At 39.6% G+C, this 13,419-nt stretch overlaps 1 protein-coding gene across 1 annotated transcript in view; it reads left to right on the top strand.

Moving 5' to 3' along the window:
• The window catches only part of LOC137792667 (phospholipid-transporting ATPase ABCA1-like), a 122,934-nt gene that overhangs the window by 28,316 nt on the left and 81,199 nt on the right, over window positions 1-13,419 (top strand). The window contains exons 14-16 of the mRNA XM_068588421.1: window positions 4,658-4,880; window positions 9,371-9,592; window positions 13,098-13,302. Coding sequence (XP_068444522.1) covers window positions 4,658-4,880; window positions 9,371-9,592; window positions 13,098-13,302 — 650 coding nt within the window. The remainder of the gene's footprint in view (window positions 1-4,657; window positions 4,881-9,370; window positions 9,593-13,097; window positions 13,303-13,419) is intronic.

Here is a 13,419-nt window from a genome sequence, read left to right as displayed (position 1 = left end):
AAAAGAAGCATACAAATTCTAACTTCATATCGAAGATGCTTTTGGGCAGCTAATGTCTACATGTTTTAAATATTAATGCCCTACTCTGTACCACATGTTGGTCCTGGAGACGAGACAAAGTCCCTGCTCTGAAAACCCAAATCTATGTCACGGCATTATTGCATATGTCTTTCATTATCTGGGTTTTCTATTGGTTCATTATTAAGTGTTTTCCATCTGATTTATATGTACATTGTTTGCACTTCTTTTTGTAGCCGCAGTAGTAAACATAATTTAAGACACATATTTCATATTTGTTTTAACTGCCTAAGTGGATGTGCTTGGTTTGGCATGCCAGGCAATAGGATAGTTTCACAAGAAACTAATTGGAAGGATGTTAAACTAAATATTGCGCCCAGTGGAGTTATTCATCTGAGATGCATTTTAACATTTTGAATTAAAGTGCAAAATCACCCCCGATACAATAAAGAATAGACACACTGCAGTAAGAACAAGACAGCTTCTTACTGTACCTGTTAATTCCAGTACAAAAACAAATAAAACACCAGATTTACTAATATTATATTCCTTTCAGCGGTGGCATGCTGCATATGGAGCATTGCTGGTCGTCGTCATTTTCATCTTATTGTTGTGATAACGATCTTAAATTAGACTTGATACATCTTATTTGCTCATGCAGGTCCCATAGCCTCAGTTCCATCTTCCTAACACAAAGGATTAATAATTACATAAGATAAATTGGAGCCGTAAAGCCCTGCAATATCCCAAATCCCTCCTCCATTTACTCTTTTGCCTGCCGAGCCATTTGGGCATTTCTCTAAATTATTAACACTTGAAAACTGCTATTTCATTTATAAATAATTGAAAGTGAAATCACACAAAGCAAAGATGTGCTACAACACAGAGGCATGAAGGGGAAGAACCTTGGTGGTAATTATTTTCATCTCAAATTGTGTAGCGTCGTCAGCCAGAAGGAAGGAAAGAACATTGTGCATTCAAAGCAACGTGTTTGCCGTCTGCTGGTTTTCTGTTTAAGCATTTTGTTACTTTCAGATGTGCCACACGGAGTTATATGAAGTTTCTCCAGTTGGGAAAATATGATAAATAATATACATGTTTATACAGTCAAACATACCTACTCTGTTGGGCTAATAAGTCTGTTCTTACAGTAGCATTATTAAATGCAAAATATGAGTTTTAACAAACAAGTTTAGAATTGTTTTGTAATTGAAAGTAAACTTTTTTTATTTAGGCTTGACAATTGTACAATTTAAACCACACAAAATATTCAACCAGAAGCTCAATATACTGTCGCCCACGACACAATTAGTTTCTGCGAGAAGGCTTTGTCATCACCGTCCTTTTTTAAAACCTTTTCCTGGTTCCTTTCAGTCTCACAAAAACAATATTTCTACTTCTCTGATCCTGAACTTCAACGAGCAAGACGGTGTTATCTGCACTGACCTCACCACAGATCAAAAGTACTATTATTAGACCTGCCTTTGAAATACTATCTGTTTTTGCCTTCCTCATTTCCTCCTCGCCGACTGATGCACTACCAGCAATCTGGGCCACTTCAACCACGGCCAACCCCGTTGGCATTTGGAACTTGAGATAACCAACCTGTATTAACTTCCACTGTCTTCATCGCCACATTGTGCGCGGGCCTGAGATGATGTGTGGGATAAAGGTTGACCCTTGCAGGGCCTGATTGCGCGTAAACTGTCCCTTTATCAGCGGCCTCTGCGCCAATACACGCTGCTGAATCAGACGCGTTGGTACTGAGGCTGTGCTCCGGCTTGAAGTGAGATCTGAGACTGCTTTCAGCGATACGTGACAGAGGGCCACGGGGCCCTGAAGACTAGTCAACTTAAGGATGTTACAGCAATATGCTTTTGTCCATCTGAATTAGCTGATTAACCTGATGTGAACACTTTACTTCTGGATGTCCATATTTAGGACATCTGAAGCAAATCACAAGTGAAATCCGCGAGTGTTTTTTTTTTTTTGTGCCTCTGCTCGCTGACATGCTGAAAACATTCCCTGTCTCTCCCCACCTGTTGATGAACCCTTTGTAGCCAGAAAAAGGCTTAACATGTGCTATTATTGCAGATATAAGAATATCCTGTATTTTGATTCATTTTAACAATCTGGATGTCAAGATGCCCACATACTGTATTTTAAACATGCTTTATGGAAGGGCAGAAGCAGTGTGCCATAATTATTGATTTGTTTGATCCTGTGTGACATTTTGCAAGACCTGGATTTTTTATAGTAATGCCCAAGCACATGAAGCACAAAGAAGTTCTTGTACATTTGATCACACATCAAACATCACTCTATATATATATATATATTTTTTCTTTTTTCAATTACAATTTTGCTCTTAATTATTTTGATGATATTAGAGAAATACAATGCATATCAAATGTTTTGTACCTGCTAAAGGTAGCAAGATGAAACGTGACACAAAAAGAAAGATTTGACCCCACTTTGAAATAACTTTGTGTAAACAAAGCTGTGTAACTCCATTTTTTTTTCTCAGTTTGATTAATGTTTCTCCAAAATCTATGAAATAATCTTTAAACTCTCATTGTTCCTCAAAATGTTGCTTCAGTGTTGGCTCATAGAATCTTTGTTCGTTTCATAGATTTTTCTGTTACAAAACCCCCCAAAAAACACGACATATGGGTCCCCGAGTGCTCTTCATGCCATAACTGCATGCACACTTTTCCTTAAGCAATCATTTGTACCAGCGACGAGATAATCCACATTGAATAATAAAGTCTGTTCCCTTCAATGAATTGCTCATTTCCAGCCAGCCGAGGATCTCAACAGTATATTCGCTCATAATGAGACAGGAAGCTTCTTTTTTTTCTTCTTTGCATAGAACACCAACCTCCGGGGAGGTTGTGCTCTACTATCTCTCGATTTACTGAGAAATCAGTCTTCGAGCTTGCCTAAATTTAGGTCAGGCTGCCAATGTAACGGGAGCCCCGTAACACAGACCTGCCGGGAGTTCTATTACTTAAGCACCCTTGATCGATCAGCGAATGTATAATTCAAGAGCATCTGGTGGCAAGGTTGTCAGTGTCAGACACGGTGTGCATGACTGATCTCTCCCCCTTCAGTGCTACGAGTCACAGAAGGAGTTAACTCACACAAGCTGTCAGCTGTTACAGAGATGTTCGGGTGGAATCAGAGGCAGATAATACCAGAATTAGTATTCAACTTGATGCCTTTGCAACTTGAGACTGCTTACCTCCCTCGAAAAGGTGCTAATACACAAGTTAGCTTTGTTTGTTGAAGTATATAGATGTCAAGCTCTTGAAGTTTATAGTTCCAGGTGAAAAAAAAGCAATTTGATTTATATAATCTTGTCGAGAATTTTGGTTTTAGTTGCTCTGGGTCTTCTGAACTTTAGGAAACCCCAACCGATCCCTTCTTGCTGCTTATCAAGGCCTTGTTTGAAAGGGATCAATCCCACAGAGGCAGGGAACGTGTCCTAGAAAATAAGTCTGTCTCTCTCTTATTCAAGTTCTTATAACAAAACTCTCTGTGCAAAACAATATTTTGCTTGACTGAAACTTAAAATGAATGTATTAAAAAAAAGTTGCATCCCCATTAACTTCTAAAAAATGACTGCGTATTCACTTTGCGCTTCGTCCGAACAGCCGTGCTGAACAGTGCTTTGCTTGCATTATATCATGAGTATTTATGGAATGTAAGCATAAGTTATATGTGAAATCTATACTTTGTCAGAATCTATTTGATATCTCACCTTCTGTGTCTAATAAAGCAAAATAAGCACTATTCTATATTGGCACCGGAGATGATATTGACATGGCATTTTGGTGGCATTATGAAGCCAGTTTAATATTGCCTTATTGTATTGTAACGGCCTCAAATCATACATCATATCTGGCATGAGGTGCAGCACTAAATGGCTGGATTGAGCTGATGCACCAGGTTTATGAAGGTTAGCTCAGCGTGAAAATAAAAAGGACTCGGGGACATTTGTGTCCATCAATACAACCGAGATTGTTCCTCTGATAAAATGTTTTATAATCCGCAATATAGTTTCCTGTTTATTTTACGTAACGCAAGCAAGTTCCGGTTAAGATTGCAAAAGGCGACCTTTACAATAGTGTGTGCACGGAAGAAGCTGACTGTTTCTCCGATACATTAAGGCCATTATCTTTATCCACTCTTCATCTTTTTCTCTCTCAAATGTTCCAATTAGTCAAACATGCTCATCACACTCTACTGAAGCCAAAGTTGATATCAGTTATTGAAAATATATTCAACTTAGATAAGACAAAGACAATTAATTCAGTTAATTAGCCAGTTACCAAAATAGTTGCGGTTTCATTTTCTGTTGATGGATCGATTTATAATTACAGCTGCTCATATCACCAACCATCAGTGTCGAAATAATGTCATTTTGTACAATCCTGTGGTCAAGAGAAGTGCACTTCACTGAGCTGCAAACATCTATATAACCTAACATGACATAACATAGCATGCAGACGATTAAAAGCACGCTCGCAAGCATCTGGGAGTATTTACTCTATTTATAGACAACCTTGTACACTCCACAGACTCCTGTCTTCAATGTGCAGCCCTGACCTTTCTGATTGCTTTCTCTTACGACCAGCTTCATCTCCAGCATTGGAGGCATCCTCCCCATGTTCCTGGTGCTGGCCTTCATGTACACTGTGTGCATGACCATCAAAGACATTGTGCTGGAGAAGGAACTCCGGCTCAAGGAAGTGCTGCGTGTTGTCGGCATTCAAAACGGCGCCCTGTGGTCCGCAAGGTTCACAGAGAACATAGTTCTGCTCGCGGTCCCCTGTGCGCTCATGAGTGTCATGGTTAAGGTCAGTAAAAAAAAAAGACTTCAAAGTATCAAAACACAAATCATACAATATTAATATAATGCATGTGTGGTTATTCTGTAAAAATTAAAGCCACCGATTTGGCAAAGTTGTGTTCAAAGGTGTTGTGAGAAGTATGGCGTCCTCAATGTTGCTGCATTTTTGTGCATACTTTGCATGAAAAGAGTATTTGTCATGCTTTGTGTTTTGGTATTTTTGCTGTTATTAATCATAACCAATTAATGAGCACAAAATCAAATCGCTACCCATGATTCTTCAAATCAGCCTCCTTGTTTTAATTAATTGAGCTTGCAAGCAAAACTGGAATTTAGTTGAATAATAACCGCGGCAGCAGTATTGGCTCTTGTACTTCCTGTAATTGTATCACCTCTTCCTCTGCCTCATAGGGAAGGCCGCTATATAATTTAATTAGTGAATGATTGCCACGATATATTTCCATGATTGCAATAGAAATTTATTATCTTTGGCCACCATATGTTACATTATGTCAAATAAAATGTGTGGGTTAATAACTCTAAGTGGGAGGAATCGTGGTGCACCAAAGAGCTCAAAATAAAGGGGGTGTACACACATTCCTTTGGCAGCCCTGGAGTTTTAGTTTTTTAATACACAAGGCTCTGACTTGTATGAAAAAGAAAGATAAATGAACTCCAATGGGAGACAAATATGGCCAAACAAGATTAATATTTGCTTATTTTTTTCCTGTGCTGACTAAAACAAAAGTTAACACCTCAGAAGTAATTTGAAGTCCAGAGGACTCGTCAAAGCACCGTGTTCAGATTTATTGTATTGGAATCGTCTCCAGCCTTTAAACTAATGCAACACTGTACACAGGTTAGATCGATATGTAAGAACAATACACGGCCTGTCTTTGCATCTTCACGCTCATGATGTACAACACACTCTAAGTACAATCATAATGGCTGTAACGTCATCAATCAGGAACACGTTTGCAAAGGAAAACGTCTGTTTGTGTTATTCCCAGAAAAGAGGCTTGAAAACAATGTTAGTACGTACTGTATTCAGCAAATGTCTACCTCCTGGAAGTGTGTGTTTTAGTTGTTTATTTACCGATCAGTCTTTTGAATCAATGATTATGTTGGTCTTGCTTATCTGTTGGGAAGACCCTGCTTAAGGATCGATGAGAGAAGATGCATCACAAAAGGGAGCGCCTACGGGCCTTATGTGACTTTCCATGGAGCAGCATTGTTATTATTATTGCTCTTCTTAAGATGGAGCCCATCTTCCAACGACATTTGTAGTTGTTGTTTGTGAAATTAAAAATAATTGTTGTTTTAGGTCGACCTAATCCATTTTTGCAGTTTAAGTGGGGAATGCGGCTGGTAAATAAAAACTGATATTTGAACAGCTGGGTGAAATGTAATTTCCCATCAGCCTAATGTGTTTGCAAGCTATCAACAATTTGTAAACATTAATAACAATAAATTGAGTTAGTTGAGTGCCTTTGAGGAGCAACCGCAAACATGATGTTTATTCAGATCACAGGCCCATTCTAAATGATAATTTCACAGCCATTTCCAGCACATTAATAATAATAGCAAATCAAATGGTAATTATCACAAGGCTGTATCTGGATACGGGTTGACAACAACCGTTTTTGTCACCTGCACCTGAGTCCTCTATCATTTTACACTGGTTTTCTCTTCCATTACAGAGGAGGTAATGCATTTATTATTTGGCATCCAGACTGATGAATTCACACTGTTTCCACATTTGGCTCTAGTCTCAAACCAGCTGAATTGAGGTGTCGTTTTCATGAAAGCTAACACTGATCAGTGATGATCAATACACATTTCCTCACACACAGTATGCCCTTGTGTTAATAATGTGAGACATACCTTTTAAATGCTCGGTCATGTTTGCTCTCATCTTTAAAATGTAATTCATTTGTTCTGCACAACAACACCGACAGTGAGAAAAGAATGCAAACGACCTTCACAGCTGGAATCACTTCTGCACACAGGACTGAAAGAAATTCATAAGATTAGACGTTATTGATACAGAAAATAATTGTAGCTGTACATTACATTTACAGTTGCTCTAAAGTTTGAAGGTTTCTGCTACTTCATATTTCCTCTCATTTCAGAGTTCAACAAGTATGTGTCAGCTTTAGTTACTGGTTTAAAATATAATACATTGTTATATAAAAAAATACCTTTTTGTATATAAAACCTTCAACAGCTACAACATTAAAATGGTACTTTCACGGCATAATGAATACTTTTACTTCTGATACCTCTGCAACATTTTGCTTATATATTTTCGTTGCAGTAAGACATTTAAAGTTTCCTAATTTACTCATGAATTTACATTGTGAAATGATTACTTTTACTGTTATATCTTTCTCTGAGTGCTCCTTCCACCACTGACAATGGGTCACACCTGTATTAAACACATTACACAGTGAGACTGTTCAACAGTACTGTCACGTGCAAGTGTTTTTTTTTTTTTTTTAATCATCACTATAATGAAAAGTCTGTCGGTTGCCGGTCTCTATTTACGGCGGGTACTAACAAGGAATCCATATCTGAGTATTTCCTCTGGAAAGGACAAGAAGCACCATAATCAATGTGTACATGCATGCAGAGCACATTTCAATCAGAACGCTTATGGATTGCACCGTGATATGATCTGAGCCAGGTGGAACTGTGGTGTGCACAGTTTGGCCACTTTCTTCAAGCAGTTGTAATAAGTAATTTTATATATCAGCAATGGATCAAATGGCTGTGTGCATGTGAAAGACGATGCTTATAGTGATAAACCGGCAAAAAATGGTCACCCTCAGCTCTGCAAAGTCCTTTAGCATCATTAATCTCTTTTTGGGTTTACGGCCTCTGTGTTTTCATCAGCGCCATCTCCAGCAGCAGGCAACTGTTGTCCCTCTAAAAAGTCACTGTGCGCTACCTGCTAAGCATCACGCAGCAGACAGAGTTGCAACTTGTTGGCGAACATGGGGACGAAATGGCCAGATGACTAGCAAATAGGCTGGAGAATATAAAAAAAGATCAGCCCAACATGTTAAGAAGTCAGCCACATATTCCTCTTCCATCTATCGCAGAGGAAAACCAGATCTTATTATAGCAACTTGACTTTCTATGATCTGTAATGTTTGACAAGACTGCTGTTGTACTTGTGTATTCAGATCCGAATGCAACGCTGGCAGAACCACAATAACTTGGATATTAATTAATATAGATAGAAAAGTTAGATGGTTAAGTTCTGCGATTGGATGTCATTATCCAGATAGTGTGTCCAAATACAGATTACCTGTGAATACCAGATGTAAATGAGGTCATTGTCTGGTCTTGGCTCCTCCACCCTTCAGGTTCCTCCGATTTCTGGCAAGCTCCCTGCCCTTATACATGACTTTAGCCTGGATATACTCAGTGGCCATGATCATTAAGGGCATCGTCACAGAGAAGGAAGCGAGGCTGAAGGAGACCGTGAGGATCATGGGCCTCAGAAGTGCCATCTATTGGCTGAGCTGGGCAGTGTCCAGTCTGCTGCCGCTGGCCTTGAGCGCTCTCCTGCTTTCCATTATACTAAAGGTGATTTCAAAATGATTAAAACAATGATTTAACAATGATTCAAGGAGGACCCAACACTTCTTTTGGAGAGTTATTCCTATCAAATCTACTGGAGTGATGAGACTTTGGTTTAAAAATACAGAAGATGTTAAACCGAGGAGAAACCCAAGCACTAAAATGATATGAATGTACTTGACGTTAGCACAGTCGTACTTGAAAGTTCATTTAGTATGTGCAAATTTAGAAGAGTTTCTATAACGAACATTCATACAGCTCCATGTAACAGCGTCCTGTGTAAGGATTTTAATCATAATTGCATCCGTTACAATAGCACCATTATCCCGACAGTTCAAGAGCCTTTTTGAAATAGGCTCGGAGAAAGACATCAGCATTATGGTGAAATGTGAGAATATGGATGGATGCAGGAGTAGCTCACTAAAATCAGAGACGGGTCCTCCTTCAAAACTGGCAGACTAAAAGAGTGATAGGTTTGTTAGATTATGGAAAAGAATATCAGTCGACTGTCAAAATGTTCAGGTGTCTCAGAAATATGGATAGACCAGATATGTGTTACATGCAGGACAATACAGTTGCAGCAAACAACACTTTGCAATGTAAAGATATAGTGGATTAATGACAGAATGAAAATAAACTGATCCCTGCTGCCTGAGCTGTCTCCATGTTGAGAGCCATGTGGAGGCAGCACATATGCTGCAGTCTGAATTCCATATTGAGCACCTTTAACCCTTTCAAAACACTCTTTTACTCTGCCCACTGTCTTGTCAAAATGTACTTTAATAATCACATTTCTTGAATCTCTGTATTTCCTCGTTAAGTAAGACAACCTCCTCGACCACAACTCAAATGTTTGAAGCTTCTTTTGACAGATTCATATCATTTTTGTCCTCCTGTCTTCCCACGCAGTATGGAAAAGTGCTGCAATACAGCGACCCCTCGCTGATCTTTGTCTTCCTGCTGGTGTTCTGCCTGGCCACCATCACTCAGTGCTTCTTCATTAGCGTCTTCTTCTCTAAGGCCAATTTAGCAGCGGCGTGCGGTGGCCTCATCTACTTTGTCCTCTACCTGCCGCACCTCCTTTGCTACGCCTGGAGGGACGTCATGGCTTTTGAGGCCAAGGTTGCAGTGGTAAGTCCGCCTTTAGCTCTGACACGGTTTTTAATATCTTCCCCAGATGTTATCATACATGACTGTCTTTCGAGTTACTGTATATTCTTCGGTTGTTTTTTCACTCACACTTTTGCAATTCAAGTCATTTATTCCTTATCTTTTACCTTCAAATCCAAACTGATTTAATTGGTGCTGGTTGTTAGAAAATGAAGAGAATTCACTCTCACTGTCGATAATATCTGTGAGAGATTCGCTTTCATCCTACCTGCCCAAATCTCCTGATAATGAGATGGAAGGTACATCTGCAAGATGAATTTAAAGCTCCCGTGAAGTTTAAACGCAGAAGCATTTCGGAATTGTTTAAAATATCCATCCTGTCATTATGCATTCGGTTCTCATTTGTTCTGATATATGTTGGCAGAAAACAGAAGAATTATGTCAAAAACTCGACAGAAACATGAAGCATTTCCATAAACGAAGAGACTACAAGGACATAGTGAGGAAGTTGGTGATTTTCTCTTATCCTCTAAGAGATAAAGATAAATGGTACACCATTGCTCAACTTTCAGTGTAGCCTTTCTGCCTGACCTTTATAGCGGTGCCGGTATCATTTGTCCTCCAGCTGTCCTTTGTGCAGACAAAGACACACAAAATCTTGAATCTTCATTGCTGCGCAAGTGGATCTCCCCAGAATTTCAATCAGCTCATGTTTTCTTATTTGTCAATTTCGTCAATGCGGCATCAGGTGCAGGTGGCCAAGGCAAACAGTCTTGTGTTTCTTATTTATTGAATTGAAATAGTGGCAGTCAATAATACCTTACATTGGCACCTGACAGGAGTCACGTCTGCTTTCACCTTTCCTTTTCTGACACTTTGTAGACCTTACTTGTTATAGCCCGCAGTGCTAACATACCATGCTGAAATTGCTTGTCTTTGAATAAGTCCTTTTAGAGTTGTGTCATTCTTTTCCTTAAAAAAACTTTCCAATCCATTTTCTTTAGCAGACTCGGGCAGGTTAGGTAGGCATTTTACATATAAATCACTGCAAACCTTATTTAATCTCTACACAAAGTGTTATTGCTAGGTCCTCCCCCTGCGCTGAGATTGTTCTCCTCCGCTCCGACGAGATGGATAGCCCTCTAGTCCTCTAATTAGCATGAGCAATGTTCCTCTGACAAAACCGCTATCCAGCTTTTCCTTACACTGTGTGAGATGTGTGTGTTCGTGTGCTCACAGAGGTTTTTCTCTCTCCTAACTCGGATGAAGCTACGTCGTACCAAGGCAGACAAATTCTCTTGCACATTGTCCTTGATAGTGAAGTCTTTATTCTGAACATAATTTCAAAAGATCACCTGAATTTATATGAACAGGTTTTGATCGCGGCTGTGTGAGTATCACAGTTTATCAGAGGGCCTCAAAGACAGGACATAATTACTATCCAACAACCTATCTAACCTATCTACTTTGATTGTGCCTCCCGTTTTTAATGAAGTAGAGCCCAGAGTTTCTGAAAACCCAAAATATTTTTAATTATTCTTTGAGTCCTGGACAAATCGTGAGAAAAATCATTTAGAACTTGTCAGGTTTTCTCTTGCCGAAATCAATTAATTGATCTCTGCTTTTGCAATAACTAGAAGTTCACTTAAGCATATGGTTTTTGTTCAAACCTTTTATGACTTTGCTGACATTTTAATATACAGTAGAGTGTAAATGCATACTCCATTTAATCAACAGTAGACTGTACAGAGGCAGAGAGGAAGGGGAATGACATGCAGCAACACCCCCAGCTGCAATGGAGCTGGCCACTTTGTAGTGGTATCAGCCTTGACACACCTGCTCTTACAGTGCCACGCCGATTATTCTCTTAATTAATTGATGACTTGTTTGGTCTGTTTAATGTCATCAAATTGTGAAAAATGTGTGTACAATCCTGGAAAGCTCAAGATAATGTTTGCAAAATAGCTTGATTTGTCTGACCAACAGGCCAAAACACCAGAGATATCCATCCTCAAATTTGACAAGCTAAAACAAGGAAATCTCTGATATTTCTCCTTTTAAAAATTATAAACAATTAGCTGCTTATCAAAATTTAAGCCAATTTTTAGTCTATAGACCAGCTTTTGCCTTTTACATAATTCATTCTTACAAACACACAGACAGACTTGGTAATCTGCTATTTCCATGGAGGATAAAGAACTGACTAATGCAGTTTTTCATGAAAGAAAACTTTTTCAGACAGATTTTTCAGACAAATTGTCCTGGAAAATGACTTCCTAGAAAGAGCTGCAACGCTGATCACACTTCCTCTTAACAAAGCTCTTTGTCTGCAGCCGGTAGAATGGTGGTTGAATTTGCAGTGTTGACATGTGTTCAATAGAGGGGCCTTATTTGTCTGCCTCCCAACTCAAGCCTTTTTCTCAAATGCCAAATAAGTGGCTCCTGTGGTTTTGTCAGCCGTTCATACTGAGGTCAAGGATGGGTGCCCACTCGCCCTGCTGTCACCCCTCATCTACTGACTCACTGTTGATTGCTTGTCAGGAGATGGTCAGTGGAGGACAACACAGGAAGTTGCAAGCAATGTTAGAAGCCAGGCCAGAGGTTTGGTGTCACTGCAGGGCTTTCCGGATTCTCTGCCTGGAAATGTAACGACGAGTAGACCAAGTATCCATGATTGTTTGTCTGTAGCTTCAGCAAATGCTACATCTACCGGAGTGAAAATGCTGCAAGCAAATGAGGCGTAAGAAAACAGCTGGCAGGCAACATGGCAATGCAGAGCGATAGGCCATGGTCAATGATGTCTCACGGGCAAAGCGTCATTTGCAATTTTCTTCTGTAAGAAATCTCCAATGAATATTTGTTTCAGCACAAACATTTTAGTCTCCATCTTTGTTCATGTCTAAAATGAAGTCTTGGGAGATTTTCAGAAAGGCAACACGGCAATTAAACCAGCTGATGCCTGTGTGGATCGTCTCCCTCTCTCTGCAGCAGTAGTTTATTGATCAGTTGATTGTGACCTTGGGTGGTAATACAAAGTCATCACTTGAAATATTTAATGAAATATTCTTTGAGGCCGTACTTCATAGATTTTGAAAGACACTTTGGGAGTACACAGATCTCCTTTCCTACCAAGAATTTGATGAGCAGATGGACACCATTCTCACGTTAGTTAAATATGTGGCTAGCCAGAAGCTTCAAAGCTTAGCTTTGCATAAAGACGGGAAACAGAGAGCACTCTTTGTTGTTTTTTTGTTGAAACCGTTCAACAACTGATGTGTAAAAATGGCATTTCACTGTTACATAGGGGTTTTTGTGATTAACCATTTATTGGCTGTGAGAAGTTGTCAGTAGTGCAGCGACTCCCGGAAGTTGGAGTTAGGCTAGCTGTGGCTAACTAGCAGCTCCAACTTCATATTTGTCGTACAGACAAGAACGTGGTGTCAATCTTATCGTCAAACTTGAATCAGGAAAGCAAACTATTGCTTTAACTGTTTGTGTGATAACCTTGAACATCTTTCCTTCCCAGAGTTTGTTGTCATGTGTGGCCTTTGGCTATGGCTGTGAGAACTTTGCCAAGTTCGAGGAGCAAGGCATCGGCATTCACTGGTACAACATTAACAAGAGTCCGGAAGAGGGAGACCAATACACCTTCATCGTGTCCATCATCATGATGCTCTTTGACGCTGTCTTTTACTGGGTGCTCACCTGGTACATTGAGAATGTCTTTCCAGGTATTCATTGTTATTTGTTCACTATCGACTTTACTCTTCTTGCAGATCCTCTGTCCTAGCCCGACCTAACTCGATAGCCAACGCAGCCCTCTTGACAGGCTAGATTTAATGCTTTTG

Source organism: Clinocottus analis, unplaced genomic scaffold, assembly GCF_023055335.1.
Source record: "Clinocottus analis isolate CAN_PGR_092001 unplaced genomic scaffold, fCliAna1.0.p SCAF_21, whole genome shotgun sequence".
In the NCBI taxonomy this organism is placed as follows: Eukaryota; Metazoa; Chordata; class Actinopteri; order Perciformes; family Cottidae; genus Clinocottus; species Clinocottus analis.
Note: the sequence above shows the minus strand (reverse complement) of the source record. Positions and strands in the feature narration are given on the sequence as shown.